General features: G+C 50.5%; 2 protein-coding genes across 12 annotated transcripts in view; one reads left to right on the plus strand and one right to left on the minus strand.

Moving 5' to 3' along the window:
* Positions 1–27,896, plus strand: part of PRDM16 (PR/SET domain 16) — a 289,107-nt gene that overhangs the window by 106,961 nt on the left and 154,250 nt on the right. For 4 of the 11 annotated variants that reach the window (XM_015882499.3, XM_085509171.1, XM_085509168.1 and 1 more), the window contains exon 1: positions 3,689–3,941. The exons of 4 other annotated variants lie outside the window; for them this stretch is intronic. In XM_015882499.3, coding sequence (XP_015737985.2) covers positions 3,905–3,941 — 37 coding nt within the window. In that variant the 5' untranslated portion in view covers positions 3,689–3,904. Of the gene's footprint in view, positions 1–3,688; positions 3,942–27,896 lie in introns of those variants that run through there. 3 more of the 11 variants (XM_085509173.1, XM_085509174.1, XM_085509175.1) reach the window with 1 other exon arrangement.
* On the minus strand, positions 18–3,806 carry LOC146759903 (uncharacterized). Its single transcript, XM_085509328.1, has 5 exons — positions 3,803–3,806; positions 3,558–3,621; positions 3,207–3,265; positions 2,897–2,980; positions 18–458 (listed from the first exon to the last, which is right to left on the minus strand). The coding sequence occupies exons 1-5, from the start codon at positions 3,804–3,806 to the stop codon at positions 118–120; spliced, it is 552 nt and encodes a 183-aa protein (XP_085365454.1). The 3' UTR covers positions 18–117.

The raw sequence follows: 27,896 nt of genomic DNA on the forward strand, positions 1-27,896 counted from the left end.
AAAGAAATAATCGTTAGGACTCCTTAAGTTCTCTTTAATGGCCGCGCTCTCATGGAATAAATAAAGCGGCTGAGTTTCTTTTACGGCCGTAATTGCAATACGGTTGAAGTTCGATATTCACACGTGAACGTCGCTTTTCTTTTCGACACTCGTTATTTTCGGACGGGCGTTGTTACCTTTCCCGGCCCTGCAAAACGCGGCCTCGCTCAGCGTAACGAATTCGGAGGAATTCCTGGGGTTGGGAGCGGTCTGATGGGGGAAAATCCGAAAGGGAGATTTATACCGCGGGTTTGCAGGGCCGGGAGAGCCGGAGCTTCGGGCTGGAAATAAGAAGGACAACGTCTGCTGAGCGTGTTTCGGTGCAGGATTGCGCTGCGCGGAGGGGGGGGTGAGAGCGCAAAGCAGCGCGGCTGATGCGTTTTTCTGCCCTCGTGCTTCCCGGTCATTCTGAAAGTCATCTGCGAATAATCAAAATAAGTTAAAAAATAACAAAAGCACTTGAAAAAGCAACGGGGGAAATGCTTCGGGAAGGAGATCCTGAAGGGTTTAGGGCGGCTGCGGTGTAACTCGGTGGGGTGCGGGGTCGGGGTGCTCTGCCCGCCGCCCCCAGCGCTGTCCTTATCCGCCCCCTTGTGCCCGCAGCCGGGGCCGAAAGGTGATGAAATTCCTTGGCACCGGCGGGGCGAGCCGCTCTTTGATTGCGTGCGTTTAAGGCAGCCCCTAATTACAACGTGGTCGTTGTGTGGGTGCTTCCTCCGCTTATTAATGGCAGATTAGGAAGGGAAAAGCTCCGGGGAAGCGTGTGACATTCTCGGGGCTCGTTGACCCGTCCTGTGCTGCGGGCATTTGCGTATATTAAAATATTAATTCCTGCTCTAATCTCCCCGCGACGTTGCGCGGAAACAATGAGGAATTTATGCGCAAATCCTCGGGCCGGTAGAGGGGTTCCGCTGCGTGTGCGGAGGTGCCGCCGAGCCGCTCCGTCCCAACTATTTTAATCTTCTTTAGTGCTTAAACTTGGGCACAACAAGTGCTGAAGGGCCGTGTCCCGATCCCCCCCCCCTCGCTTCTCGTCGCCTCCCCGTGAGCCCGAAGGTCGCTGGGGACGGGGGTGGCCTTAGGATGGGGGTCGCGGTGTCCACAGCGCCTCGCCGCCCCTCTGCGGTGCTGCAACGGGTGGCAGCGGGGCCGGCTGGCAGACACGCAGAGCATTAACACGCGGGTTCCGTTGTCCACAGCCCTGGGCCCGGCCGTGGAAGCCCACCGAGTGCCGACCCCCGGCATAAAGAAGAGAGGGGTCGATTTCTGCCCGTCTATCCGCGGGGGTCGCCCGAGCAGGACAGGGAGCTGCGGGCTCCCTGAGGCCACCTGGGCCGGGCCCCTCTCCCTCCCCTCCTCCTTCTGTTTCCCCCTCCTTCCGTCCCCGCTCATTAATTTCCCATTCTGGGTGGAAGAGCTCCAACAGGTGGAGGCTGCGCCGCTGCGGGATGGGGACGGCTGCGGTTGTGCCCCGATCCACGCACCGCGCCCGGTACCGGCGGGGACGCTCCACTCGGGGCCGGCACCGCTCTGTCGTCCTTCGCCAGCGCATCTCGCTTAAAAATTCGTTCCCTTCACTATTTTTGCCTTCGTTTTCTTTTTATCCTTCGCCCCCCAATCTCCCATCGCAGGGACCCCCGCCGCCCCCCCAGCACCGCGGCCGCAGCCGATGGGAAATAGGAGAATAGAAACGCGAGGGCTCGGCTCGGCCACGCGGCGCCGGGACGCGCTGCGATTTTCGATCTTTCGATCGCTCCTCGGTACCTTCCTTTGCAGAAGCATCAAATAAAGCCTTGGTGTGTGTGTGTGGGGGGGGGGGGGTGTCCGCGTACACCCAGCCCCGAAAGCATTTCACATCTCTAAAAATACTCGCGAGTAGATCCCGGTGACACGCGGTTCCGCTGCGCGCTCATTTACCGCAGGAACTGAATTATTTACTGCGGAGAATCGGAACTCGGGGGTGCGGGGGTTCGGCCCCAGCGCAATTCCTAGCGGGACCGTAATGAGCCCCGCTCAGATCCGCGATGCTCTCACTGTGTTCCCGGCCCGGGGCGCTCAGAGCGCTCACCTGAGCGCGGCGTTCCCTCGGGTCGGGGCCGCCGGGAAAGGGCAGAAACAAACGGGGTAACGTCTCGAAGCTGCCCTTTTTCCGTCCCTTCGGAGGGACGCAGCCGCCGAGGTCTCAGGGAGAAATATTTCAATGAATCGCAGCCACGAGAGCTCCCGTTTCCCGGAGCAGCTCGGCTCGTTTTACCCACCCCGGGTCTCCCCACGCTTCCCGAGCAAGGAACCCCCGCGCACCGCTTCAGCGTTCGGGCGACACGTGGCTGCTCCTTCCCTTCCTCCGGACGCGGGGGTTGGATTCGGGCTCCTTCTCCTCCGCCGTCCCCTTAACTCGGGCTCCGATCCCCGCAGGGCCCCGCACCGCTCCTGCCCGCAGCCGGAGCTCACTACGGAGGGGTAACGCGGCCCCCGGTCCCACCTGCGGCTCCGGACGCACCGGCGGAGGCTGCGCTCGGGGTTCCCCCGTCGGTGCGCGGCCATCGGCGCGTCCCCGCACCCCTTTATTTTCGGGAAGGTTGGCGAAGGAGCGCGCTTTCCCTCTCTCCATATTAATCTCATTAAATCCTACCTTTCAACCTTCTTCCGTGACCATCTGACCTGGCCACTTGAATTCAAACAGTGCTTTCTCCGCAGTCAAAGACAGCACATCAATCACCGGGCTATTTACACTTCGCTCCTTTCTTCAAAGAGGAGCTGCCCGCTCTCCCTCCACCTTCCCTTCCGGGGACGACGGGCACCGTTTGGGTTTATTGGTGTTATGATCATACATCTATATATATATTTGGTTTCTCACCCCCCTGTTCTCGGCTGTCCGGGTGTCTCTCGGTTTCCCCCGGCGAGGCGGCGGCCGTTCCCTCGGGAGCGCTCCCAGCGGCACCTGGAACGCAGAAGAAAACGGCACCGGCACCCGCTGTCCCCGGGCTGCCCGGCCAGGTTCGGCCCAGCCCGGCTCGGTTGGGCCCGGGCGACCCCTGGGCACGGGCAGCCGCAACGCGGGGTTCTCTTTGTTTTAATTTATATATAGATATATATATATAATATATATATATTCAGATCAAAATGCATCCAAATGGGTGAATCAATTGGGGTAGGAAGAGCTTTACCGCTGAGCTCTGCGAAGCCGGTAGTTAAAAGAAATGTCTCCGTACAAAAGCGAGACGTGCTGGTACGGCACGGAGAGTAAGTTGGTGTTTGGTTATAGGAGACAGGGACCCCCCCGCGCCGAAAGGGGCAAGAGGAGGAAAAGGGTAAAAAGGGAGAAAATAAAGAAACTCGTTGAGAAGTTGCTGTAAATAATCGTTATTGAGTTGGGTGTTGGGTTGTTTTTTAATCGGGTTAAAAAGAAAAGCGCGTTTAAAACGCGTACGAATTCCAAGGAGACAGCAGTGAACAAACTCTCGCCGGCATTGCTATTAAGTAATAGTAAGAATAGCAGGAATAACAGCGATAATCACCTCGTTCGGGGATGGCACCCGGGTCCGCGGGCACTGTCCGCTCCGAGGGGCGCTGCGCGTCTGTCTTAAAGGGGCAGATCGGGGGAAGGCTGCGCTGGTGAGCGGAGAGAGGAGGGGGCAGAGATAAGTGGTCTGGAGAAGAGGATAGGACAGGGGGGAAAAAAAAACCAACCACCCCGATGATGATGAATACATTGGAAAGTTTTTTTGGCCCTGGTGAGGGTGTCAGATTGAATGCTCTGTGCGCATGTGCGAAGGTGTCCAAACTGACAATGCTTGGGAGATGAAGATAGTGTGTAGCTGCTTCTGGGCTCAAGGAGGAGGAGAGGAATCCGCAAGCCGACACGATGAGATCCAAGGCGAGGGCGAGAAAACTGCCCAAAAGTAGGTCCTTCCTCTCCCTTCTTCCGCGTACCGGAGCCGCGGGGTTCGGGCAGCGCCAAGCGGAGCCGGGCCGGGGGCTGCGCGCCCACCACAGCCCCTCTGCGCGCCCGCGGAGGCGGAGGGAGCCGCGCTGTTCGCCCCGGGTGCGCGCAGCCCCGGCTGCTCCGCGCTGCTCCGCGCTGCCCGGGGGAGTGGGAGCCGAGGGGACACGGAGAGCTGAGCGGGGCCGGCGGCCGGGGGAGAAAAGCGAAAGTTAGTTCGAAGTTGACGAAAGGGGATAGCAACTTTTTTTTTTTTTTTTTTTTTTTTTTTTTATTGAGCCGTTCCAAGTCTTGTGAAATCATATTCCTGGCTTTTGAAATAGTGGGCGCTAGAGGTCTGCGTTTGGCATCTGCCTGCCTGCCTGTCTGAGCGATGCAAAGAGACTTAGAGCTGGAGGTGGGGGGGGTGAGAGGGGGGGGTGATGAGGGGGTTGGGGGGGGGTGAGAGACAGCAGAGACAAACGGAAAGAAGAAATAATAATAATAATAATAATAATGATAATAATAATAATAAAAAGCGGCTCTTCCAGCCTCGGGAACAATTATCCGGGAGGGCGAAGGGAGAGAGAACTCATAGCGGGAGCATCGGGCAGCGCTGCGGGCCGGGCCGGGGGCGAAGCGGCGTGAAGGGGGGGGTTGGGGGGGGGGAGGGGAGCGGGGGAGTGTCTTTAATTTTTAATTTTTAAAAATTTCCTTGGGGGTGGAATTGCAGCTCGTAAGTGTCGCGCGGCTTTTTTCCCTCCGTCTTCCCCCGGCCCTTCTTTTTCCTCCTTTTCTTTCTTTCTTTCGAGTCGTTTCAGGCCGGATTTTCAGCGGAGCGCGGTTTCGCCGGGGAGGAACGGGGTAGAAAACCCCTCCGCGGCCGCTCAGTGCCTCCCCCAGGGCCGGGGCCGCCCTCCCGTGCTTTCCTGCCCTTACTCCGTACTTTCTGTTCCTCTCCGGCTCCGCGTTGAGGGGTCCGGGAGTCCCGGCCGCGCTCAGCGCTTCCCGGAGCAGCGGGGAATAGCGGCTCCGCTCCGGTTGTCCGCCCGTCGGGAGCTCGCGGTGCCGGGTCGGGCTCTACCGATGTTGCTCAGGTTCCGCGCTCAGGTGCGGGCCCGGGGCTGCGGGGGGGATCGGTTGGGATCGGGCTTTGGGCGCTGTGACAGTCGCGGGTCGGGCAGAGCAGCACCCCGACCCCGCTCTCGTTGTGGCCGAAATCACAGCGCAGCCCTCGGCCGAGATTCCGTAGCTCTACGGGGCCGTTTTTTCCCTTTCCTTTTCTAATGTATTTCCCCCCCCTTCTCTCTATCTCTCCATACCGGAGTTCTCTCGCGGCCCGCAGCTCCGCTCTCCAAAACTGCCCCGTTCCGCAGCCCCGAGGCCGCGTCTCACCCCTCGGATGTTCCCCCTCTCCCATCGCTTTGTGCGTTGTTCCGCAGCCGCGCACTTTCCGCGTCCCAGCGAGCTCAGCTCCGCGCTGGGCCGTCCCGAGATCCGCGCTGCGATGCGTGCGGGAGGCGGCTGCCGAGGAACCGCCGGGTTTTGATTTCCTTCTATTTTTTAACAATAAAGTGGTTTGAAGAACACGCAGCGAAATAAGAACTTTTCTATATTAAAAAAGAAAAAGAGAGAAAAAGAGAGAGAGGGGAATAAAAAAAGGAAGGAAGACAAGAGAAAGAAAAGAAAAACCAAATCCTTGTCGCTTCTCGGCGTGGGTTGTGTTGTTGTAAGGGGCAATTTTCAGAGCGCTGTGCCAGCGAGGTTGAACGCAGTTGGAATCTTATTGTAGCTGTTATATTCTTGTTATTATTATTATTATTATTTGCCGATTAAAAAGTTCTTTTTTCTCGTCCCGAAGCCGGCCGAGCTCCATGAGTTCCCGCTGCCCCCCGGCCCTTCCCTGGGCGCCGGGAGCTGCGGGCACTGCGGGCCGGGGCTGCTCGGAAGCTCTGATTAACATCAGGTGTTTAATACAATACAAGGCCCAACGGTTTATGGGGTTTCAGCGGAGGATTTTTGAGGGATCACGGTTCCAAACAGTAGCCCGCAGCTAAGGTTTCACTATCCCAGGAGTATTTATTTGCAGAACTGCTGGAACACGGACGCGGGGCTGCGGGTCGCTCCGGGTCGGTACCGATCGCTCCGTGCCCGCACCGCGATGTCCCACCATGTACCCGGGGGGAGCGGCGTGCGGCGGCCGTAGGAAACCAGGGGCTACGTTGTAGAATTTCATTTCATTGGACAATATTTTAAGCAGATGTGAAGCTCCTCTGGGACTTCGACTCTATTACCTGACTTGGAAAGGGGCTGAATGTGCGTGTGCGAGCTGGGGTGGGGGTGAGAGGGGAACTCCCGGCGATTCGGAGCCGACTCGAGAGGAGGAAGGCGCAGGTATCGGGGCCGGGAACGGCCTCGGCTCGCTGCGGTGCGACGGCAGGGCCGGGAAGTCGGGGCGAGGGGCGGCGGAGCTCCCGGTGACGGCGGAGCGGTTCCCGTTGGCCGCCGCTCAGCGCTGCGGGGCCGGGCGTTAAACATCGGAGCGACCTCAATTCGTTCCATTTCGACGTCTCCGAGCCGGCTTTGCAAAGTACAAACGGGCTCGTAGACCACACGCGGGTGAGCGGTGGTTGCGGTTTAGGTTCTAAATAAATGTTGGTGCCGGAGAAAGGCGCCCCGTGTTCCCGCAGCCCCCGTTTGATTTTTAGCGTCGGGAGCGGGACGAAGTTGAAGTGGCAGAGCGAGTTTCAGAGCCGGAGCGGCCCCGTCCCTTCCCGGCTGATGGCTGCGGGACACTGCGGGGCGGATTTCTCTGCATCCAACGGGCGGTGCCGAGAGCGCAGCGCACACGGAAGACAGAAAATTGCGGAGGTTTTGGGGAGCTTTTAATTTTTGAACCGTATTAATTATTATTATTATTACAACTCCGAGGTGTCTGCTTCCTTCCCCGCATCTCTCCCCAGATTCCCGAGCTGATACGAGCACGGAATGTGCTCCGGGAGCCGCAGTGCCATGGGCAGAGCACCCAGAACGGCCCGGCCCGGTGCTGCCCCTCGCAGGTGCGGCCGGACCCGCCGCCGCGCAGCCCCCACAGCCCACCCTGCCCCGGATCTGTTCAATTAGGCAATTAGGGAACCAGGGCAGCGAAAGGAGAGTGATGGTGGTGATGGTGGTTGTGGGGGGGGGGGAGTTGATCCGCTAATTAAGGTGATGTGTAATTAGCGCTTCAACAAAAATTAGCAAGGATTTAAAATCAGTTTAGTCTTTAAAAAAAAAAATAAGAAAAATTACCCGAATTGTACAACTATAATTTATCGCTTCACCCCCACCTGCCCCCCACCCCACCCACCCCCAACGCTGCACACATTTCATTTAAGAACATGCAGAAGGAATAACTGTGTTCCCTTTGCGTGGCCGTTCCCATAGCGCTGAATCCCCGCGTCGTGTCCAAACCCCGAGTGTCCGTGCAGACACAGCTGATGCACCGTAAGAAAGATCTCACATTATATGGCAAAACTAAAGTGATGAACCTGCAAGGGATGTGCAGCAGCGCAGCGAGCTGCGTGTAACAAACTTAGTTTGGCGACAGGCAGGGCTGCCTTATTTCAGATTCTATATTGGAACTGCAGTGTGAGACCACGAGCAGCAGCAGCAAGGTGGGTTTCTGATAAGCAAGGTGGATAAAAACAAGCAGCAAGGCTGCTGTTGGCTTATCCGAGGGCAGAGCCGGGGGTCGGAGCGCTGTGTGCTGCCGGAGCGGAGCACCCGAGGCCGAATGGGAGCGAGCGGAGCGCACCTGAGAGCACCAAATCTCCACTCGCTTCTATGCAAAACGCCACGCAGGAGCTTGGGTTTCACAACAGAGCAGCAGTGTAACTCTGCTCGCTGTAATCGTACCCCGGCTCCGTGTCGGATGTAACCGCTCCGTGACCGCCGCTCTGAGCCGCTCCTGCCCCGCTCCACCTGCGCTGGCAATGCCCGGCAGAGAACGGCCCCGATGAGTGGGGAACGTTGTTGTTATTATTACAGCTCTGATTATTAGGGCTTCTGTGTTTAATAAAAGCTCGGCCCGGTTTAATGCTGTGCTCAAAGTCCCGGGGAAGTTTGCAGGGCTGAATGAGGTGCGGCTCAGAGGGCCGTGCTGTTGGCTGCCTGCTCCCGGCCGTAGCATCAGGTGGAGAACCTGCATTCTCCAGGCTTCTGCCCTTCTACCTGCACAATTTCCATTCCTTTACAACAGTGTGATTTTGTTCCCTAGGCCTTTGCTGTAAGGGTGGGTGCTGTGTGCCCCCTGCACAGCTCGGTGCCCGTCCCACTGCTGCAGGACGCCCCGTTCTTTCGGCCCCATTATTTAAATGATAAACCCATAGAAATCTGAGTGCTGGCTGCAGGGATGCAAGTGCTACATTCCTCATGCCAGCCTCACAAATGGCATCTTAAATCCTGCAGGGGTAACTCACCAGAGCACCGACAAATGCACACACGTTGGTGTCCATCTACCCATAGGAATCAGGGCTCCTGAAGGATCCTTGCGGACACATTTGTTTCCACTCCCTGCTAACAGCCTGTTGATATGTCAGAACTCCGCAGCATTCCACACCAAAATTACTGCTGCGTTTTCTGATCCTAAATCTGCTCCTTTTTTTTTTGTATTATTATTATTTTTTTCAGGAGGAATTGCAGGTCAGGGATGTCGCGGTGGAAAAGATCTACGACCTTCTTATTCCTTTTATTTGCTTAATGGATTTTCATGCATCACCACTGCCTGCTCCTGGGCCGTTTAGTTTTATTTTTATTGCAGTCGGTTGTGCGTTGTGCTGCGTCCAAATCTGTAACAGAGCGTCCCCATCCCGACCAGTTTTTTCCTTCTCTTTGCTCAGTGAATGATGTGACTCTCTTTGCTAATAAAAACCAAAATGCAGCTTTCAGCCCCGGAACGCGCGGTGTTCCTCGTGCTTCTGGGTGCCCTGAGTTTGCTTCTGGCTTTTCAGTTAGGTAGGAATTGGGAAGGTGCCCTGAGGGTCCTGGGTTGTGCTTCACACCTTGCGGAGGGTTGGGAGCTGTGCTTGTGTTCTCCTTTTGCAGCTGAAAAGGAGGCGGCCAAGCTGCATCCAGCAGGGCCCAGAGCGGTGCTTCCATGGCTGTACAGCTCAGCCTCCATTGGGCTGGCTTGGAAAGGCCTCATCTGCTATAACCATCCACATATCGGGTGCATTGGGAGGGTGCAGAGTGGCACCCGAATGAGTTGGGTGGGGTTCAATTCGCCTCGATGGTCTTCATGTCTTTGAGTTGCTCTGCTCTGAGCTGGGGGTCTCACTGCTCTGTTGGCTTTGGCTTCACCAACTCTTCCACCGTGGGCACAAGATCCCCACGTCAGCACTTGGGGCCAATTTAGCCATCAGTGCCAGATAACGCCGACAGCCATTTGGGAAAGGTATTTGTGTAATAGTTAATGTTCTGTACCGAATACAGAGGGTGGGGAGAAGTCAAACTGCAGTGAATGCTCTGCTTATTTTATATCCACTATAACTATTTTTGTCCATGAAAATTGGCTTAATTATATCAATGGAATGTTTCTTTTTCAATTCTGCACGCAATTAGTCCATCTTGCTGGCTGCAATTTATTTTAATAAAAAAATAAACCGGTGGCGTGTTCAGTTCCTCATCCCCTGGGGACAAATGCGATTGGTGTGTTTAATTTCATTAACTACAATGCGGCCTACTGGAAAAATGTATAAAATCAGCTTTATACAGCTTAAACACTGGCATTTGAAACAAATCATTACGGCATTAGCTGTCACACTGGTAATTCTAGAATCTAAGACAAAAATATTATAGCTGTTTTTATAACCCTCCGCAAAGACACTGTTAAAATAATTTGTAATCAGTTTTTAAACGTGCTCCGATGGTTTTTAGTTAAATAAATATCTTATCAGCACCAAGGAAGGGCGGCTGTGTGTTATCGTGTGGGTTTGATCGAGTGGCTCATTGGTCACTTCCAACATACAAAGCCCACAGCCGTCTACTGAAGCTCCGGGCTCCCAGATGGGCTCATTGAAACCTGCTTTTTTTGATGTCTTTTTCAATGGGATTTGCTCTTATTGGGCTGTGACAGCAGAGCAAGGGACGGTTCTTCCAACAGTGTGGATGGAGACGTGGTGCAGTCAGACCCATTTCCAACCCAGCTCCTTTTCTGCTGTGTGCTGCTCTGTGAGCCACTTCTTGGAGTGGTTCTGAGGGCTGGAGGGAGGGGGCTGAGGGGGGCTGAGGGCTGTGGGACCCCAGCTGGACAGGGCGGCTTATGTCATTCAGATTCACCATCAGCTGAGCCCGTTGTTGCCAGCTGAGGAGATTCCACAAGGATGTGCATCATGTACAGAAGAACTGGTGCACGGCTCCTTTCAGGACATCCACCTTTAGCATCGGCAGGTCAATATTCCAGTGCAGAAATGCTCTGTTTATTTCTTCACGTACGGAACGATCAATTCCAGAACCTCAGTGTGTGTCACGTGGTGTCGTGCCCTGAAGGCACAGAGCCCTTCCTGGAGCAGAAGAGCAGGGCTGTGCTGCCCAGCAGACCCCGTCCCCTCAGTGTGCTCCATTTGCTCTTTGCCTTCCACCACTGCCATAAACAGTAGTTAATTTTCTTTCCCCTATCTTTACCTTTCGGTCCGAGTGATCCCCAGATAAGTTTTATTGGCATTGCAGGAGGAAAAAGAAAACAACAACAAACCCCCCTCAAACCAACCCAGATTTTGCTACAAACCCTTGTCTCTGTCCCATGAAGTTCAGTTCCCATCAGCTTGGCCTTTGCTGTCCTTTCAAGTCAGCATTTTGTGGGTTTTGTTCCACGGTGAATGGACCTTTTGGGCTCAATCATGTAAATGAATGTTTAAAGGGCTGTGCTTGAAGTTCATGTAGTCTAAAATTGCTGCTCTATTTATTTATTTTTTTGTCTGTTTATAGAAAAGGACTGGTTTCATTTTGCATTTTATTACCTAAATACGAAATAGGGTACACGCACAACAAGCAAACCATCATATATTTCATTTCAGAATTATCACATAGGAATAAAATAGATCTAAATCCCTGCATGGCACAATGGCCACATCTAAAAGGCAGATGATGCCTCATGGATGGCTCTGACAAGCTCAGAATCACTTCTGCTTGTGTATCCCATGGAGAGTGAATGGAAACCAGAGTGTGGTCACTTGGGGAGTTGTTAGAGCTGGAGAGCTCCTCGAGTGCTTATCCTGATAAAGTTGGGAATGGAGTCCTGCCCTTCGCGCCGTGTTGGGTTGCATCTGTTAAGGATGAACCCAATTGGGATGAAGGGATCCTGCTTTGGGTTTGGCTTGAGCCCTGCATGTGGCTTTCCTCTGAGGGCAGCCCTGGTGGCAGCAGTGCTGCAGTGCACAGCAGTCTGTCCTGGGCTGCGCCGGACTTTGGAGCAGGCCCTGGAGGCACCGCGCTCCTTGGGACATCAGTGCTGCCTGCACATAAAGATTTGTGTTAGATCTGAGTTGTGTTAATGATTAGCTGCCGAGGGTCTGTGTGTGATAGAGCTGCTCACGTGGGTCGCACCAGCTGTGCCTTTGTCTCTGCTTCTAAAGTCCTTCTCCTGATGTGACCTGGCTCTTAAAATATTGATAATGCCACATTTTTCCCTGCGATTTGAAGAGCAATTAATGTGCCCCGTTCTTCTCACCCAGCTTGGAGGAATGCTGTTTGCTGCCCTGCAGTAAGGGGGATGAGCCCATCCCATGGCCACGTGGCAGAGACTGCAGAGTGAGGAAGTGAGGACTTCACCATCAATACATGCACATACATAGATACACACCTACACACATACACACACGTATGCATGTATCTCAGCCTGTAAGGTGCAAGGGATGGTTTTCTTATGAGCAATGACAGGCCCTTCATCTTTCCTTTGAGTCCTTTCAATGGAGCTGCATCCAGACCTGTTTGAAACGAGAAGAACCCATGAAAACACAGACAAACATCTACATCTCCCCTCTGGTCTGTGTGTGTAGAGATGAGATATTGGAACAGGGCACATTTAGATCAGTGTTGTGCCTCGGTGCTCACACTGGAACAACAGAAAGGAAAGAAAAAAGCCCTCCTGAAAAATTAGGGAATTCTCCTTGCAGTGTCAGGTTCCAAGATAATGATGTGCCTGTGTGTGAAAATATTAAATTGCAATAACATGCAGAGTGAGTGGCTTTCTGAATGGGGTATTCAGTTCACAGCTCGGACTATACATAAAGCTAGTGAGTGACAGAATACAAATGGTGTCATAAAGCATCGGGGGAATTTACAGCCTGCCTCAGCCTTTTTGATCTGCTCTCTATCTATGGAGTGCTCTCGATCTGCCTTTGGTTAATGAAACAGTTAAAGGGATTTAATTATTTATCACTGCTTAATGGCAAGAGTTATCAAAACACATTACGTGTCCCCCCCCAAACACTGAAAGGTTTTGGAGGAACTCTGAATTGCAGGTGCTGGGGTCTGGGTGTTTCCTGCCTGCAGGTCCTCTCTGCACAGAGGTGTTCTTCAATTACAGCCATTCAGGAGCACACGCTTCCATTTCTTTGCCTGAAAATGCACTCCAGGTCTGGAACTTTGCTTGTTTGCTGTTATCCGTTACAGAAAAAAGCAGGGAAATAAGAATTCAGTCCTATTTAAGTGAGAGGTGTGATGTGGTGGTGCTCGGGTGCTGTCATGCAGCTCAGTGACACAGAGCTGGAATGAAACAGCACCCACAGGAGCACAGCTCTCCCATGCTACAGCCCTATGGGTGCATCCATAGGACCTTGCTCTGCTGTGGAGGCTGTTGCTCATCGAGCAGTTGTTGCACCTATGGGATGCCCCAGCAGAAGCCAGGTTGAAGCCCACAGTGAATTTGTTAAATTCAAACATTACCGTATCTCTTTCTAAACTTCAAAGCAGTTGCAAAAGCTGTGCAGAAAAGGAAGCAAATTGAACTTAAAAGAAAAACTATTCCCACCACTGACCTAAAGTGAAGACGTTTATTCCTCTTATTGCTCACTTTCACTTCTTGTTTCTCCCCATCGTCGCAAGACCCCACCATGGGAGCTGTCTGCAGCTCTCTGTAGGGCTGGGAGATGCAGAGAAGCCCCAATCTCTGGTGGTTACCGGGAGCAAACACCAAAGCTCGTGGAGTTTCTCCATTGACATGCGGCACGAGTTTCCCCGTTGATTAAGCAAATGATGCTCGGCTTAATTTGTCTGCGTTGGCTATTTTTATGAAATATGCACTTAATTAAGAGAAATACAGAAACATGTTTATTCTCAAGATTTATGCGAAAAGCGAGAACCCCACTGAAATTTCCAGTAGTGCAGCAATTAAGTAATGGAATTCCACAGTATAAACATAGTATAATTCAGCTATAAAAACGATGCCTAAGTAATGTTAATGAGCTGACTCGGAGCTACAAAAGCTCGAAAAGTTCACGGTTACGGATGGAAATTGAATTTGTTCAGATTGCTTGGAGCCGTCCGAGGGCTGCATGCACAGCTCTGACCCCACTGCGTCGCTGCATGGGGTGGTGATGGGCAGCGGTGTCTGCAGGGTGTGGATTTGTAGGGCTGCCATCAGTTGGCAGCCCCGAGGAGCAAACAAGCCAAATTCTCCTTGATTTGTTAAAAGTCTGCATGTAAAAAAGTATGTAGAGTCATAACATCAAGCACCCCAATGAAACCAAGAAACCACCTTCCCTGCGGCCCCAGCCCCCAGATAACCCGCTGAGGTTTGGGCTGACCATCTGGCAGCGCTCTCCATTGCTTGTGTTCATATTTCTCACAGTGGCTGTTTGAATATTCTGTTTGCTGAAATGCACTGCAGAGCCCGAGAGCAATAAATCAGCAGTAATGCATGTGGAAAGAAGCTCAAAGCAATCTGATATTTTAGCAAAGTTCCGACTTGAAAATTGACAGAACATTTTTTTGGAATCAAGCTCAAACTTGGAATTTATCTTGAATTTTGGCCAACGTTGGAGCAAGTGCTGCACTGCTCTGTCTGCAGAACCCCCAGCTATCAGTGCTGGGAATGGAGCAGGGCAGTGGGGCTATGGCACAGCGGGACAACCCAGCTCTATCTGGGATGTTCGTTCCCTTTGCCACCAACCCTTCCCTGCTCCTTGCCCTCCTGCAGGAGCAGCCCCACACACTCTGCTCTCTTTTCTCTCCTCGTCCCACTTCTGAATGTTGTTTCTGTCACCTCCCCAGCCCAGTAAATAGCGCGCGCTCAAGATTTAAGATGTTTAAACTTTTAATGCCGTAACGTACTTTATATATTTTTCACAGTATTATTCAGCTGTGCGATGTTATGGTTAGTTGGAGTTCTGCTGCAAGTGCTCCAAGGAGCTCCTTCCTTGCGGGCAGCTCTGCTCTGCCAAGCAGTATTTGCACTTGCTCAGCAGAGGAGGAAGGAATGCTCCATAAATGTTGCACGGGATTAGAGCTGTGGATGGCCGGGCTGTGATGGATGGGGAGAGAGCCCCAGCCCCAGCCTGGTGGAACTACGAGCAGAGCTGGCTCCAGGGGCACTCTGCATGTAGCTCTGTGGCCCTGCAGCATCCTTTGCTGATGGGGCAGGCATTGGAATGGCCCTTCCAGCCTCACCATTCTGTGGTTCTGCGTTCTTTAAGGTCACTTCCAATCCAACCATTCTATAATTCTACAATCTTTAAGGACAATTCCAACCCAACTGTTCCATGATCTTCAAAGTCCCTTCCAACCCAACCATTCCATGGCTCTATGATCTTTAAGAACCCTTCCAACCCAACCATTCTATGGCTCTATGATCTTTAAGGTCCCTTCCAACCAAGCTGTTCTATAATTCCATGAAAATCCATAGGGAAATATGTAGGGAGTTGAGTGCAGTTGAGTGCACAGCACGCTGTGCTACAGGCAGTCATTAGCATTCATCTATGAAGTTTTATTCTTTCCTCTTATATTGTCTTTGCTGAATAAATGACTATTAGAACAGAACAAAACCAACCAATCTCTCAAGAAAAACTCCTACAATTAACTAACTGTTGGGCACATCTTCCTGCCCTCAGCTCCTCTCATGGCCACACAACCTTGGGTGCTGCTTTATGGGTTTACAGACCATGTCCTCCTGGAGGAACAACGGGCGTTGTTTGCTGCTGGCTGCAGGGCTGTGCAGGGAGCAGTGATGGTGATGGGAGACTCAGAGCTCTGGGTATTAAATTCTGTGCCTTGGGAAAGGCAGTACAGTGGGTGTGTGTTTGTGCTGAGTAGCGTCTTTGTCTTTCCTATATAAAAACACTAATTAAAATATAATGTCAAGAACTGGAGTATGCTGGTTGTGTTTTAGCGTGCTGCTAAGGTAAATAAAAATGAAACAAAAGATATATATATATGCATATATATATATAGGGTCATTAAAAGCGCATTGTTAAATCGCTTTATGCCACAAAATTTCCGAATTAAAAGCTGAACAGAAATACATCTGGAATGGGACACAAAGGCAGAGTACTGTTAACTTTATCCGGAGTTCTGCGTTTGGTCCATGGTTCATTTGCACTGCCAGTAACCACTGTGCAGAGGAACACGAGCAACCCGGCTCCTGGAACCATACCTTGCAAAATCCTTTTTACAGCATCTCCAGCAGCCCAGCACAACCCCGGGAAGTTTTACCCCAGGGCTCTGAGCACTGAGCTCCATATGCTGTCTGGTGCTGGGGATATAAGATTCCTTTTAATATGCTGAAAACAGAAACAGCTTGGAATATTAACTTAGCTGTACCTTACAGCTTACAGTGTGTAATGAGGAAAGTAGACAGCTGTCAAAGTTGGCAATTAAGACTGATTCTTTACAATTTATAATGGAATAGTGCGTATAAAACTGATCTGTTTGATGGTGTTTAATGAAAGCATGTTACTGATGGCCAACCGGCGTCGGTTGAGTGTGGCGAATGGGTGCTATGTGATGGTGAGGGATTGGTGCCAGAGAATGGCAGTCCCTGGAGGTGTTCAGTGTGGAGATGTGGCACTGAGGGATGTGGTTGGTAGGATGGTGGGGGTGGGTTGATGATCGGACTTGGTTGCCTTAGAGGTCTTTTCCAACCCTTGTGATTCTCTGCTTCTCCAGCTGTGATTTTCCCTCTGTGTGGGTGCATACCTGTTAGCAGGTCCCACTGCGTGGCCATTTGGCCCCCAAGGCCATGATGATAACCAAAGACTTCCTTGTTTGTTTGTTGTACGCTGAGATAGGTGAGGGGACAGCTCTAATTCCATTGCAGTCATCCGGTCTGGGATGTGCTCTCCAGCACATGCAAGTGCATCCATCCTTGATGCAATTCCAGAGTGCACCCCTGGAATGTCCCGCCCCCCCCCCCAACCTCCTGCTCCATCAGCACAAGGTTTGGTCCTCTCCAGAATCTTCTCCCAGCACAGGATGCAGCCACCTCGGTAAGAAGAAAGATCCTTCTTTGTGCCACTATCCGCCTGCAGAAAGAGCTTAACATCTGATTTAAGTTTACTGAAATAACAACAGATGTTTATCTTGTATTGTATGGCACATGGCACTACATCTCATAAACCCCCTCCTGGAGCTTAAAGCGGAGTTTCTGGTCCCTCATTTGGACACTTGCAGGCTTTGTGCTCTTTTTTAAATGTTTTCATTGCTCTGGAGCTTAATCTACTACCAAAGTATTTATAAGTATCACGTTATAAACCGTGAAACAAGGAATAGCAAAGGAGATTTTCAATACTTCCTTCCACTAAGCACAGGGCTGTGCAGCTACTTACCTGCAGCCCCAGATAATGAAAAAGTTGTGCAGACTTTGGATGGTTTTTCATTAAGGGCAATCCGGCCGGGCTATGGGATTATGGGCAGATTGCTAAGAACTGAACAGCACAGCAGCGACAACCAGGGAGGAGAAAAAGGCAAATTCAGTTTTCCTGGGACTTGTGAAAAGCGAAACATTGTGCCACCTATGTCTGTTCTACTGTTAGAGCGGCGCAGGTTTGCAGTAGGTGCGACCTGTTGTTGCTGTAATGCTCTGTTAGGTGCCGCGTTGCTTTCTTAAACCGAGGCAGAATTGCTGTTATTGCCCGCGTGGTTCTGAGCTGTGATCCAGGAACGCTGTGGCTTCTTTCTCACCGCGCTCTCAGAAGGAATGATTTGTTTTATGTCGGAATAAACACAGCCCTCTTTTGTTTCCCCCGCTGAATTCTTTATTTATTATTTCCTAAAATGATTTGATTCCCCTCCCCCCCCCTTCAAAACACATACGATTGCAATAAGCAGATACAAAATAGAGCCGAGAAACAAAAGGCCGAACATGCTGATAATGTACATTTGGTTTGTATTTATCGTTTTAAGATGTGTTTTAATTGGTTCACTACCAACATCCTGTAACTCGCAGTCCGTCAGAAGAGAAACCTGTTTCATTTTAAAGCCAGCTCATTTCTTCCCCCTTTCAGCTGAGAGCAGTGGGTCAGCCCCTACTGTAGGATCTTCACATTTAATTGAATCAAAACGTTTAAACGAAGGGGATTATAATACATCTTGTTTTGCTATTCTCAGTTGGTGATTAGGGGCTGGATTTCATTGTGAAATGGATTTTAAAAGAGAGAAAGAAAAAACACAACAACAACGGAAAACACATTTTGTTGCTTTGTAACCGAAACCTTCGTGCATAAATCCTAATGAAAACGTGTAACCATAAACGTAGGAATAAACAGCTTTCCTGTTGTTCCAGAAGCTCCGTCTGTTGAGTTTAATGAAGAGAAAGTGAAAAGGTGAAATGTCTGCCAGCTCCAGGTGTGGACCTGGCAGCAAAATGGGCTTCGATAGACTAAAAGTGAGATAACAGGTGATTCAGTGCAGAAAAAAGTGAGCATCAAAGATAATAGGATTGGAAGGGAGATGTGGAAGATCACCTGGGCAGCTGTGGGACAACCTGCAGCTCTCTGCTTCCACCCAATGTCTGAGCATGTTCTTGGAAGTGCCCAGGCAGTTTCCACAGTCAGACACTGCAAAGTGACCTGAGGAAGTTCAGCTATTGCTGACAGTTTAAGCATTGAGGATGGATGGCTCCTAACAGGTCTGCATGTCTCAAACTGGAATTCATTTGAGGAAGTCTTGTGTGGGAGGTCAGCCTGGAAAACCACTTCATCCCCTTCCAACCTTGCATTTAGTGACTGGAAACCACAGTGGTTAATTTCCTGGGGGACTGGCAGCAGGGACACATTCAATGTCAATGTGTTGTTGACAGTTCATCTTCCTTGATGTCCCCTATAAGCAGCCACTTCTACAGCTGGTGCAGAGCTTCAGCCTGAGGTTTGTTACAGTCCCAATGGCTGTTTGGCTTTGGGCTGTGCCTGGCTGGTCCTGCTGTGTGCAGCACCCCAGTGTTCTCAATCTTGGAGGTCAGTGCTGGTGCTGCCATTTTGGGGGACTGTGTTTGGACTGGGACTTAATTTGGGTAAAGTTTTCACAAATATTTTAAAATATAAAAGCATCCTTTCAACTCTCACTCAAATCAGAGCAAAATGAAAATAAAAATCCAAAATAAAAAATTTAAAAAAAAAGGGGGGAGGGGGGAGGGGGGGTTCTGTTGGATTCTGTTTGGAAAAATAAGTGGAAATTTTTGCTTGAATGTGATGGAGTTTCCCTTTTCCACTCGGCCCCTGGAAATGTGGGGAGAGGGAAGGATGGAAAAAGACTTTGGCCAAATTGAGGAAAGTGGTGCTTTTCCACGATGGCTTTTGCCAGCAGCTCTGCCGGGGGCTCCGTCCTATGGGGACTTTCCAGCAGTGCACAGGAGTGGGGCAGGAGCAGCAAAGGAGCTGAATTTAGGTGATGTTTGGGGGCCTGGTTTACCATGCAGGGCTGTGCTGTGGTGTGTAGTTACTGAGCCATCCCCCGGGCACTGTGAAGACAGTGTGAATAGTTCTCAGCACCATAAAACAAATACAGAATCACTTATTTAGCTCAACATGCTGGAGGTCTGCCCAGCCTGCACCAATTACACTGTACCTTGTTTTTACCATATAGATTGGAAATGTTGTGCCAAAATGGCTGGACACATGTCCCCCAGTAGCCCATGATTAGTTCAGGTCAGCTTTGTATTTCTTGGTCTCGTGTTGGTTGCATTTTCTCACTTGTGTTGATTTCCCTATGCTTTTCTGCAGCGGTGCCATGAAGGAAATCATGTTCCTTCTGTGATATTCAGCAATGGGACGGAGAGGTGTCCAAATAAATGGAAGGCAGAGGGTGAGGGTTTGGGCACTGCAGGACCTGCAGGGAGAAGAGGTGGAGTGGGAAGCGAGGTGGGTAAGGGATGCAGAACACGACAAGGTGCAAAAGGAGAATAAGGGAGAAAAGGTAGTGAGAAGAAATGGGTCAAAAGGGCAGAGAAAATAAGAAGTGGGCAGAAGGGGAGTGTTCCTGTGCGACAGCTTGTAGTGAGTTTTTAAAATACATCCCTTGAAGAAATTAGCAGGAAGGACCTGACAAGAGATCAGCTTTTATCATGTCAAGGAGGATCAGATTTAGAACACCATGGTTATTATTGTTGTTTAAGTTCAACTCTTCAGCTCGAACCCTTCAGCAGAACAGCAGTGATGCAGGGGATGGTGCAGGGAGCTCTGCAGTGTGCCACAGAGGGGAGGTTTTGCTGCAGCTCCACTTAGTGCATGTCCCATTCACAGGGCTGGTCATCACCCAGTGGTTACAAAGGGGTCCTTGCTTTTGGGCTCTGATGAAACACCCTTTGAACTGCTGGAGGTTTCTTTGGCTTCTTTCTTTTTCTTTGGTCTCTTTTTTTTTTTCTTCTTGTGGGTTTTTTGCTTTCTTCCCAAGAACAAAAAAATAAGTTCCCATGCAGACTCGGTCTGCACAGGACAAGGACTCCTTTGAACTATCTGCATACAGCTCCTATTCAGAGGAATCTTCCTGCAGCTTCCAAAGGAGCAGTGCTGCTGGTGGCTGCACGGTGCTGTGGGGCTCCCTGTGGATTGCCCTGCATGGAAATAGAGCCAGGCACTGAAACCTGACCGAGATGGTTTGCTCATCCCAATGTCTGCACCTGAGCTATTGCCCCATTGGCTGTAGGGTTAGAGTTAAAAACCATCCTGGTATTTCTTCCCCATAGGATGCAGATATATGGGTGGTGGTTTTGTGCCAGTTCTGCATGACAAAGTTTGCATCCTGAAGGAAACTGTGTCTCTGGGGTCCTCAATACAATTAGAAGCGAAGTGGAAGGTGTCAGAAAATAAAGATGGTGTAAGTGAACCTAGGGATGGGCTTTGCAAGTGAGCACACTGCTCTCCTTGCTTTAAAGTAGCAAAGCAACACCTCCTGTGGAACAAACACTGCAGTACTTCTGCTTGGCAGGGTTATGTGGGTGTCCCAACAGTGGAGACAGCAGCACTGTGCCAATGGGTTGGGTCAAGGTGCTCCAGCCTGGTGCGGCAGGTCAGGAGATGGTGAACCACAGCATTGTTTGATAAGAAGCTGCCTGAATTAGGCTAACGATGGGATCTCCTGGGTAATGGCGGGGAGAAAAAGTTCAAAGCTTGGTATTTATGCACACAAAGTCCAAATACCTGCCAGGGCGCTTTGATGAAGTGTCTTTGTCAGAACAATTAAAGGAAGGTTACAAAGGCCAGACCTTTTCTCAACATATTTGGCTCGCTCTTTCTTTCCTCTCTTCAAGGTGTCTTCATGTTACATTTATTTGCTTCATGAATTCTTTATTACACTAATCAGTCCTGATGTACAAACTCATTAGAAAATGAGCTGGAAATGTAAGATCTGTCAAATTTCGGAGCCTTCTGACATGGTTGGACTCAAGGGCCTTTTTGCAAAGAAAAGAGAGAAAGGAAAGAAGCTAATGAGGAAATGTCAGATAATGTAGAAGTCAATCCAGTTGGGGATGAAGGTTTGCAAAGTTCAAAGTTGTAGCTCTGCTGGGGTGAGAAAAAAAGGAACTGATTTTTTTCTCAAGTGAATTTTGGCATGGGGGGGATTTATTTCTTACTGGCGTTACATTTCTGGTTTGGTTTTGCACCGACATCTTAGGTCAGTTTAATGCCCTGCTTTCTAATGATGGCATAGAAATTAAGAAACACAGTTCTATGTATTGCTGTTTTGTTTGTTGGCTTCTGTGCCGTTCCCAGCTGGGGTCGCTGCCCAGCATGCGAGGTGCAATGTACACACGGTGCAATGGGCTCAGCTGTGGGCACTGCCTGTATCTCATGCACGGCTCCTTACTCAGGTGGTGATGGGCAGAGGCTCAGCAGAGCCCCGGCTGCTGGGGTTGCATGCAAGGTCCCTTCCAACCCAAACCAATCTATGGCTCTGAGCAATCAGCCACAGCAGCGGGGCAGAATCAGATTAGGCTGAGAGGGAAGGGGTCTGTTCTGCTTTGCAAATCTCTGTCAGAAAGGTGTCAAAGGACGGGCACTTCCTTCTTGGCTCTTCCCCTCTTTCCTTCCCCTTTCTGTCTCTAGCTGCTCCCTTGCCTTTTCTGCAGATAAAACCCACATCTCCAGCTCCTCCTCTTTGAAGCTGGTGGCTGCTCAGGTAAAGCAGTTGCATTGGTCCTTTAGGAAAAGTGTCTGCTGCATTTTCTGTACCCAGGGATGTGGGTCTGACTTGAGGGGCAGCATCAGACCCACGTACACAACACTTCCAGGGCAGTAAATGTGAAGAGCTGGGTCGTGCTGGCTGTTAGGATCCTGGTAGGTGCTTCTGCCTGATTGACCAGTGGTTCAATTTTGACAGGCCCTTTGCTGAGATGATTGTGGGTGGTTTTGTACATCTGCTTCAAACCCTCTAAAACTTATTGCATCGTGTGTATTGTGCCGCCATGTTGGCTTTGCTGTTCTGCAGCTTCTGGTTGTCCTTCGTTTTGTCTCTGGTCTCAGTTCTTAATTTCAACCTGTTGGCTCTCGGCTCTGATCTGAACACAGCAGGCTGAGCACCAGCCTAGGAGCTGTGGCATTCCTCCCTGCTCACCTTGTCCTGGTTCCAGATCCTCATGGAGGTCGTGTTCTGCTCAGGACAAGAAGTGGTGGGGAAAGGAATGCACTGAGCACAGCATTGAGCACATTGCTGTGCTTTCTTTTGCCACAGTCTTACATTTCTTATGTAACCTGGAATCTTCAAACTCAGACTTCCTGAGAAATTCTCCTTTAGAAGCACCACGTGGAGTAGAAATGGAAATGTGTAAGGCCAAGAACTTCCCAGAGCCCATTGGCTCTTGGTTGTGTGCCCTTGGAACTGCTCTGCGTTGCTGGTTGTATGTCTCACTGTTAATCATTCCTTTTCCTGATAAGGTCACTCTTGTATTCATTCCTTGCCCGGCTTATCTGCTCCTCCACCTTCAGCAATGGGGACGGTGGCCGTGGGGGGGCTGATGGGACGTAATCAGTTGGTTTGGATTTGTGCTAATTGATTATTTCTGTAAATAAGTAAGCAGTTGGCTGTCAGATTGTTCTGATGCTTTCTTCTACTTTTCCCTCGCTACAAAGAGGTGCCTGATGTGGTAATCTTGGCACAGCCCTCCTCCCCTGCCAACTTAAAACCAGCAGATGGAAGAAAAATTGGCCCCCGCAGTACCTGGGCTGCCTTTCTTGTTCAGAACCCGAGGTTGAAAGGGGCAGCGAGTTTTAACTCCTTGAAACATCTTTAGCTGGTTTTCAAGTAAGTTCAAACAAATTTATGAAGCCATATATGGGGAAGTTTACATTTCTGCCAAGTGTGTGTTGATAAAGGGGAGACTTTGATCCCTTGGGCTGTCAGTTGTGCCTCGTTTGTGTCGGCCAGGACAAAAGTCTGAGTGTGCTCCCTCGGCACATGGGCTGTGCTACCCCCGAGGCGCTGCGTCTGGGTAATGCCAGCAGCAGCGGGCTGGGCTGGTTTGGTTACGTCCTGAGAGGTTTACATGGGGAAAATCCTCAGTGCATGAGCTGATTCGTGGCACCCGGCATTAGGCAGGCTAATAGGAATCATCCAGCAGCTGGGGATGGGGGGAGACAACCTCTGCTTGTGGGGATTGAGAAGGAGAAGCACACACCTGCATGCTTAACCTGGAAGAGAGCGCCTGACACTGCCTTGCTTAGGGGCTGTTATTGAAGTGGTTGTGGTTAAAGAGTATTTTTAATATGAATGTTTAAGTGGATTATTTGAGGAAAAGGGTCAGTTTGTGAAGAGTTGGTGACGCTGTTAAATGCAGCAATGGCAAGGCAAAGCAGCTTCCTGCAGACCTTTGCTTTTATGCTATACTGAGCTGGGGCTTGGGAAGTTAAGGATGCTGGAAACAAAAAGCTATCACAAAAACAGGGTGAGCTTCTACACAGTGGCCCTTCATGGTTGTGGGTAAAGGCAGATGAAGGGTGCAGGGCTCTGTGCTTCCCATCAAGGTGTTTTCTGCTGCAAACCAACTGTTAAACTAGTTCAATACTGGACATAGCCTATAATGCAGGCAGGGATGCTGGGCTTGTCTTTCGTTCTATTTAACGCTGTTTTGTGGGCTGCAGGATGAGCTGCACTCCTCTGCTGCTCTTCTAAATGCAGCCCTGCTTCACCCCATGGCTGCAGCCACAGAAGTGCTTTGCAGTTTTCAGGAAGCCTGTGCAGGGTAATTTTCCTTCTACTTCCCCCACTTCCTCTAAGTGCTGGGCCACGTGAAGGTGCTGCAGGGTTCTACGCCGCAGTTTGGTCTCTCTGAGTTGGGTGCAGTGGGTTCACAGCGGTGAAGGTGACAAAGGAATCAGGCCCCAACTTTTGCTTTTCTGCGGGCTCCCTCTGTGCGTTCTTTCATTTTGATCTTATTTTTGTTCCTCTCGTGTTCTTTTCTCCCTGCATTCACTGTCTAAAATAGAACAGAATAACAGCACTTGGAGGCCAGAGAGGGAAAATATTCTGGAGAGAGGGGAAGATCCCCATGTAGCCCCAGTTATTGTTCTGCAGTGCTGATGGTACTGAGGGTTTGCAGGGGAGGAGGGACCATGGCATGCCCGGGGATAGCACCTCGTGCACTTCTCGTTTCCAGAGGAGGATGAGGAAGATGGGGTGCTTATCTTCAGGCAGAGGTGCAGCAGAAGCAAACCAAAGCCCTTCTGCACTTGGAGCATGTGGGGAGGTGTAGGTGTGTTCTCAGCTCAGGCTGTGAAAGGCCATCACAGCTTGGAAGGTTCCCAGGAACCACAGGGGCCCCTCGTGGGGCTCCTGAGGCATTCTAAGAGCCAAAGACAAAGGGAAGGGCTCTGTGAGTATGGACATGTGGCACTTAGGGACGTGGTTTGGTGGGCATGGTGGGATGGGTTGGCAGTTGGACTTGATGGTCTTGGAGGTCTTTTCCATCTTAATTCCATAGCTGTGAGTGTATCTCCAGCGCAGAGTAGTTCAGGTGCCTGGAGGTCCCATGTGGGAGCTGTGTGGCAGTGCTGGTGACCCTGGTGTGGTTGTGACCATTGGATCATACACTCCTCTCTGCTGCATGTGAGCAGGAACAGACACTTCTGCTTTTTGGCTCAGCTGCTTCCAAACATTCCCATCAATAACAGAGATCTTTTCATCCAGCTATGCAGTGGTAGGATGAGAGAACAGACAATGCGTGATGACTGAACACAAAGCATCTTTCAGCTGGAGGAGCACAGCTCTAAGCCTGGAAGCAGCCTGCAGAGCTGAATGCAGAGCCCAGCCCAGGCTGTGCAGTGCCAGCACTGAGGCTGCAATGCGTGGCCATAGCTGGTAGCACGGGTGGGGGGGTCTGATGGGACCGTACCCTTTGGCCATCTGCAGTCAGAAGGAGCCCTCTTTCCTCCTGTATGATGCTCTCCTTGCTTACTGCAAGGTTACCCTCATTGGGCTCTTCCCTGGGAGGTCAGGAGCTCCATGGTGGAAGGTGCCTGTACCAGCCCTGCATCTTTAGTGAGCACAGACTGACAGAAAAAATCCAGCAAGGCATCAAATGCAGCATTCATTTGGCAGGAAGTTTTTGGATATAAAAAGGTCTTGCTGTGCATCAGGACTGGCCATTAAGGCTGCATCAGCATAGGGTTACTGCAACAGTCTTCCTGAAAACACAGTTGTCCATAGCAGTGCATACAGGGCAATAAACACCTCCATCACAAGGTGTTCAGAACATCTGTTGCTCTGCAGGCATCCCTGGGGTTCTGGTTGTTGTCCTCTGCTATCAGTGCTTTGCTATTACCAAGTGCAGAACTTGAGTTCCTGCTCCGAATGTCTTCAGTGCGCTTGGAATCCTTCTCTTGTAGGAAAGCACGTATGCTTACATTCAAGCAGCCCATACCTAAGGGCTGGTGGGCTCCAGCCTGTGATAAGTGCTTTTCTAAACAAAGGCCACAATGAAAAGAGGGAGGAGCTCTGTCTGCAGCAGCGCATCCCTTGGCTGTGCCGCAGAGCTGGGAGGTGGCGGTGCCCGTCCCCATCCATGTCCCCCACCCGCGCCCAGCCTCGCAGCATTGCTCCTGGATGAGTTCAACTTTTCCTCCTCCCCTTCCTTTCTCCTCTTCCCACCTCCCTCCCTGGTCCTTGACAGAGGCGCAAACACTCTTAAATGAGAGATAGTGGCTTCCATCCAATGGAGCCCCAGTTAATCACCGAACATCGTGGGAAAGGCACAAGATGAGGGCCGAGAAACAGCCCATTGTCTGGGCAAGATTAAAGCCCCAAAAGCCGTATTGTCTACTGAGGGGATAAATCTTCCTGCTGTCACTCAAGCACTGAATTAAATTCCCCTTCATTTCTAAAGGGGCTTATCTGTACTGAATAGGCTGTTGCGCCACAAGCGTAAGGGAACGTATTAAGTGAGCTCCTGTCTTGGGCACCTTCACAAATAGACGAAAAGCAGGAGCAGATCTGGAAGGGGCGGGTGGGGGGTGTAAGCAGAAATGCTTGGGATGGGGGAGAAGAGAAGGGATGCAGTCATTGTCGCAGGTCGGGGCTGTAGAAGGAGGAGCACAAAATGGCCATTTTGCTCAACTCTGGTGTCCTCGCCATTGGAACCGATGTTGGGTGGAGTGTCAGCATGTCTTGGTGTGAGGGTGGCTCTGAGCACGTGTCATGTCCTGAGGAGCCCAGGGACATCACCATCACTGCTTCTGCACTGAGTGCTCCCTCTGGGCTCTCACAAGGCCATGGCACTGTGAGATGCTTGTAGTGCAGTCACAGCTCCCATCACCATGGTCCTCCCTTCTATCTCCCCCACAACTCTTCCATTCAAACCCCAGTTGTTCTGGTTTCTCACCTGTACGCACCTCGGTGGGATCGAATGCAGTCCCATGGAGAGCTGTGGCAATACAGCAGGGATTTGGGCACTTGGTGGGTGGACCAAGTGCTGGGCAGTGAGCCTGACATGCCACAGAAGATGGCACTGCGCAGTGCTCTGCAGCTGTTTGCTGGATCTAAGAAGGTTGGGTGCCCTCCAGGTGTTGGGCTGCCATTCCTCTGCCATGTGCTTACAACCCAGAGACATATAGCTCAAAACAATCACTCAGGCATTCCTTGTGTTGGCTGTTACTCTTCACTGTCAAATTGTAATGGCTGCACCGAAATCATCTTTTGTATTTGCAAGCTGAGAATGATCTGTTATTGTTCTGTGTAGGTGAGACTGCATTCTAGGTCATTGCTGGTATATATTGGTATTTCTTGGTTCTTTTTTGCTAAATATTTGCTTTCAGTGACTGAAGGTGCTCAGTTTCTATTTCAGCCAAATAAAATGCATATGGAAAAAGCTCCCATTGCAATTAAAGGCTGAGTCTGGAGTCAGAACTGAGTGCACCACTGACTGCAAATACAGCCCGAGTCTCAGAGGACAGCAATATTTATTTGTTTCTACTCACCATGCCAGGCATTAGTGATGCAAAACATATTCAATATAGCTGGATAGACTTTTCAGCCTAAGAAAACAGACGATGATACTTCACCTTGGTGTTAGTAGATTGGATTAGAAGCAGGCTGCGTTTTGCATTTGGTGCGATTTGGGAAGTGCTAAACAGGATTTGCTGCATCCTGAGTGGAGTTTCCTCTTGTTGATAGGGTTTAATGCTCCCTTGTACAAACCTCTCACTGTGCAAATACCCCCAATCTCTCCTTTTAGCAACCCAAACCATTGCTTAAACAAGTGGTTTTACACCTGCTTACCAGATTAATTTAATTAGCCAAAAATGGAGTGAAAGAACTGGCTTGAGAACAATAGTTTGCAAAGAACACTTCCATTTCTTGTTGAATCTGGTAATCTAGGGAAAGCTGGATTGAAATATCACTCCTCTTAGTATCCCGGCTTCTTGTTTGTATATACAAACTTGAGAAAATAAACTGATCAAAATAGTGTTTGGATTTCTAGTAATATAGGAAAAAAACCTCTCCATCTTCAGCCCTTTGGATGGGAGGTGATCTGGTTGATTTCTCTTTCAGGAGAAACCCCATTTGTTTTCTGCCTGGAATTGATGCCTCAGTCCTGAAATGTTACTCAGGGGAAGAACTGGCTTTTCACAGCCTTGTGTTTGCAGGAGGTCTGTGCTAACAGAACAGGTTTCACATCATTGCTGATGTGCTGGATCTGTGACATCCTCAGTGTTGGGCGATGCCAATGGAGGGCAGTGGGAAGTTGGGGCAATGGGAACTGATTTGGGCTCTTTTCCATTGGGTTTGATTGGATTTTTTTCAACCTTAGCTTGTTAATTACTTAAAAAAAAAATGGATCTGGTCAATATGGACCTTTTGTTGGGGACTTTAAGCACTTATTTCAGTCTCACCCCTACTTTTCAGGCTTTCCTTTACAGATCAGATCTGCCACTTTGAGCAGATGATGTTCTGCAGCTGCAGGAGCTGCAGAGCTGCCAGGTTGTCCTCACAGAGATCCTCCTTGATCTTTGTACGCCTTCTTAGAAAGACACCAGAT

Source organism: Coturnix japonica, chromosome 9, assembly GCF_054131305.1.
Source record: "Coturnix japonica strain WE chromosome 9, WE-NBRP24, whole genome shotgun sequence".
Taxonomy (NCBI): domain Eukaryota; kingdom Metazoa; phylum Chordata; class Aves; order Galliformes; family Phasianidae; genus Coturnix; species Coturnix japonica.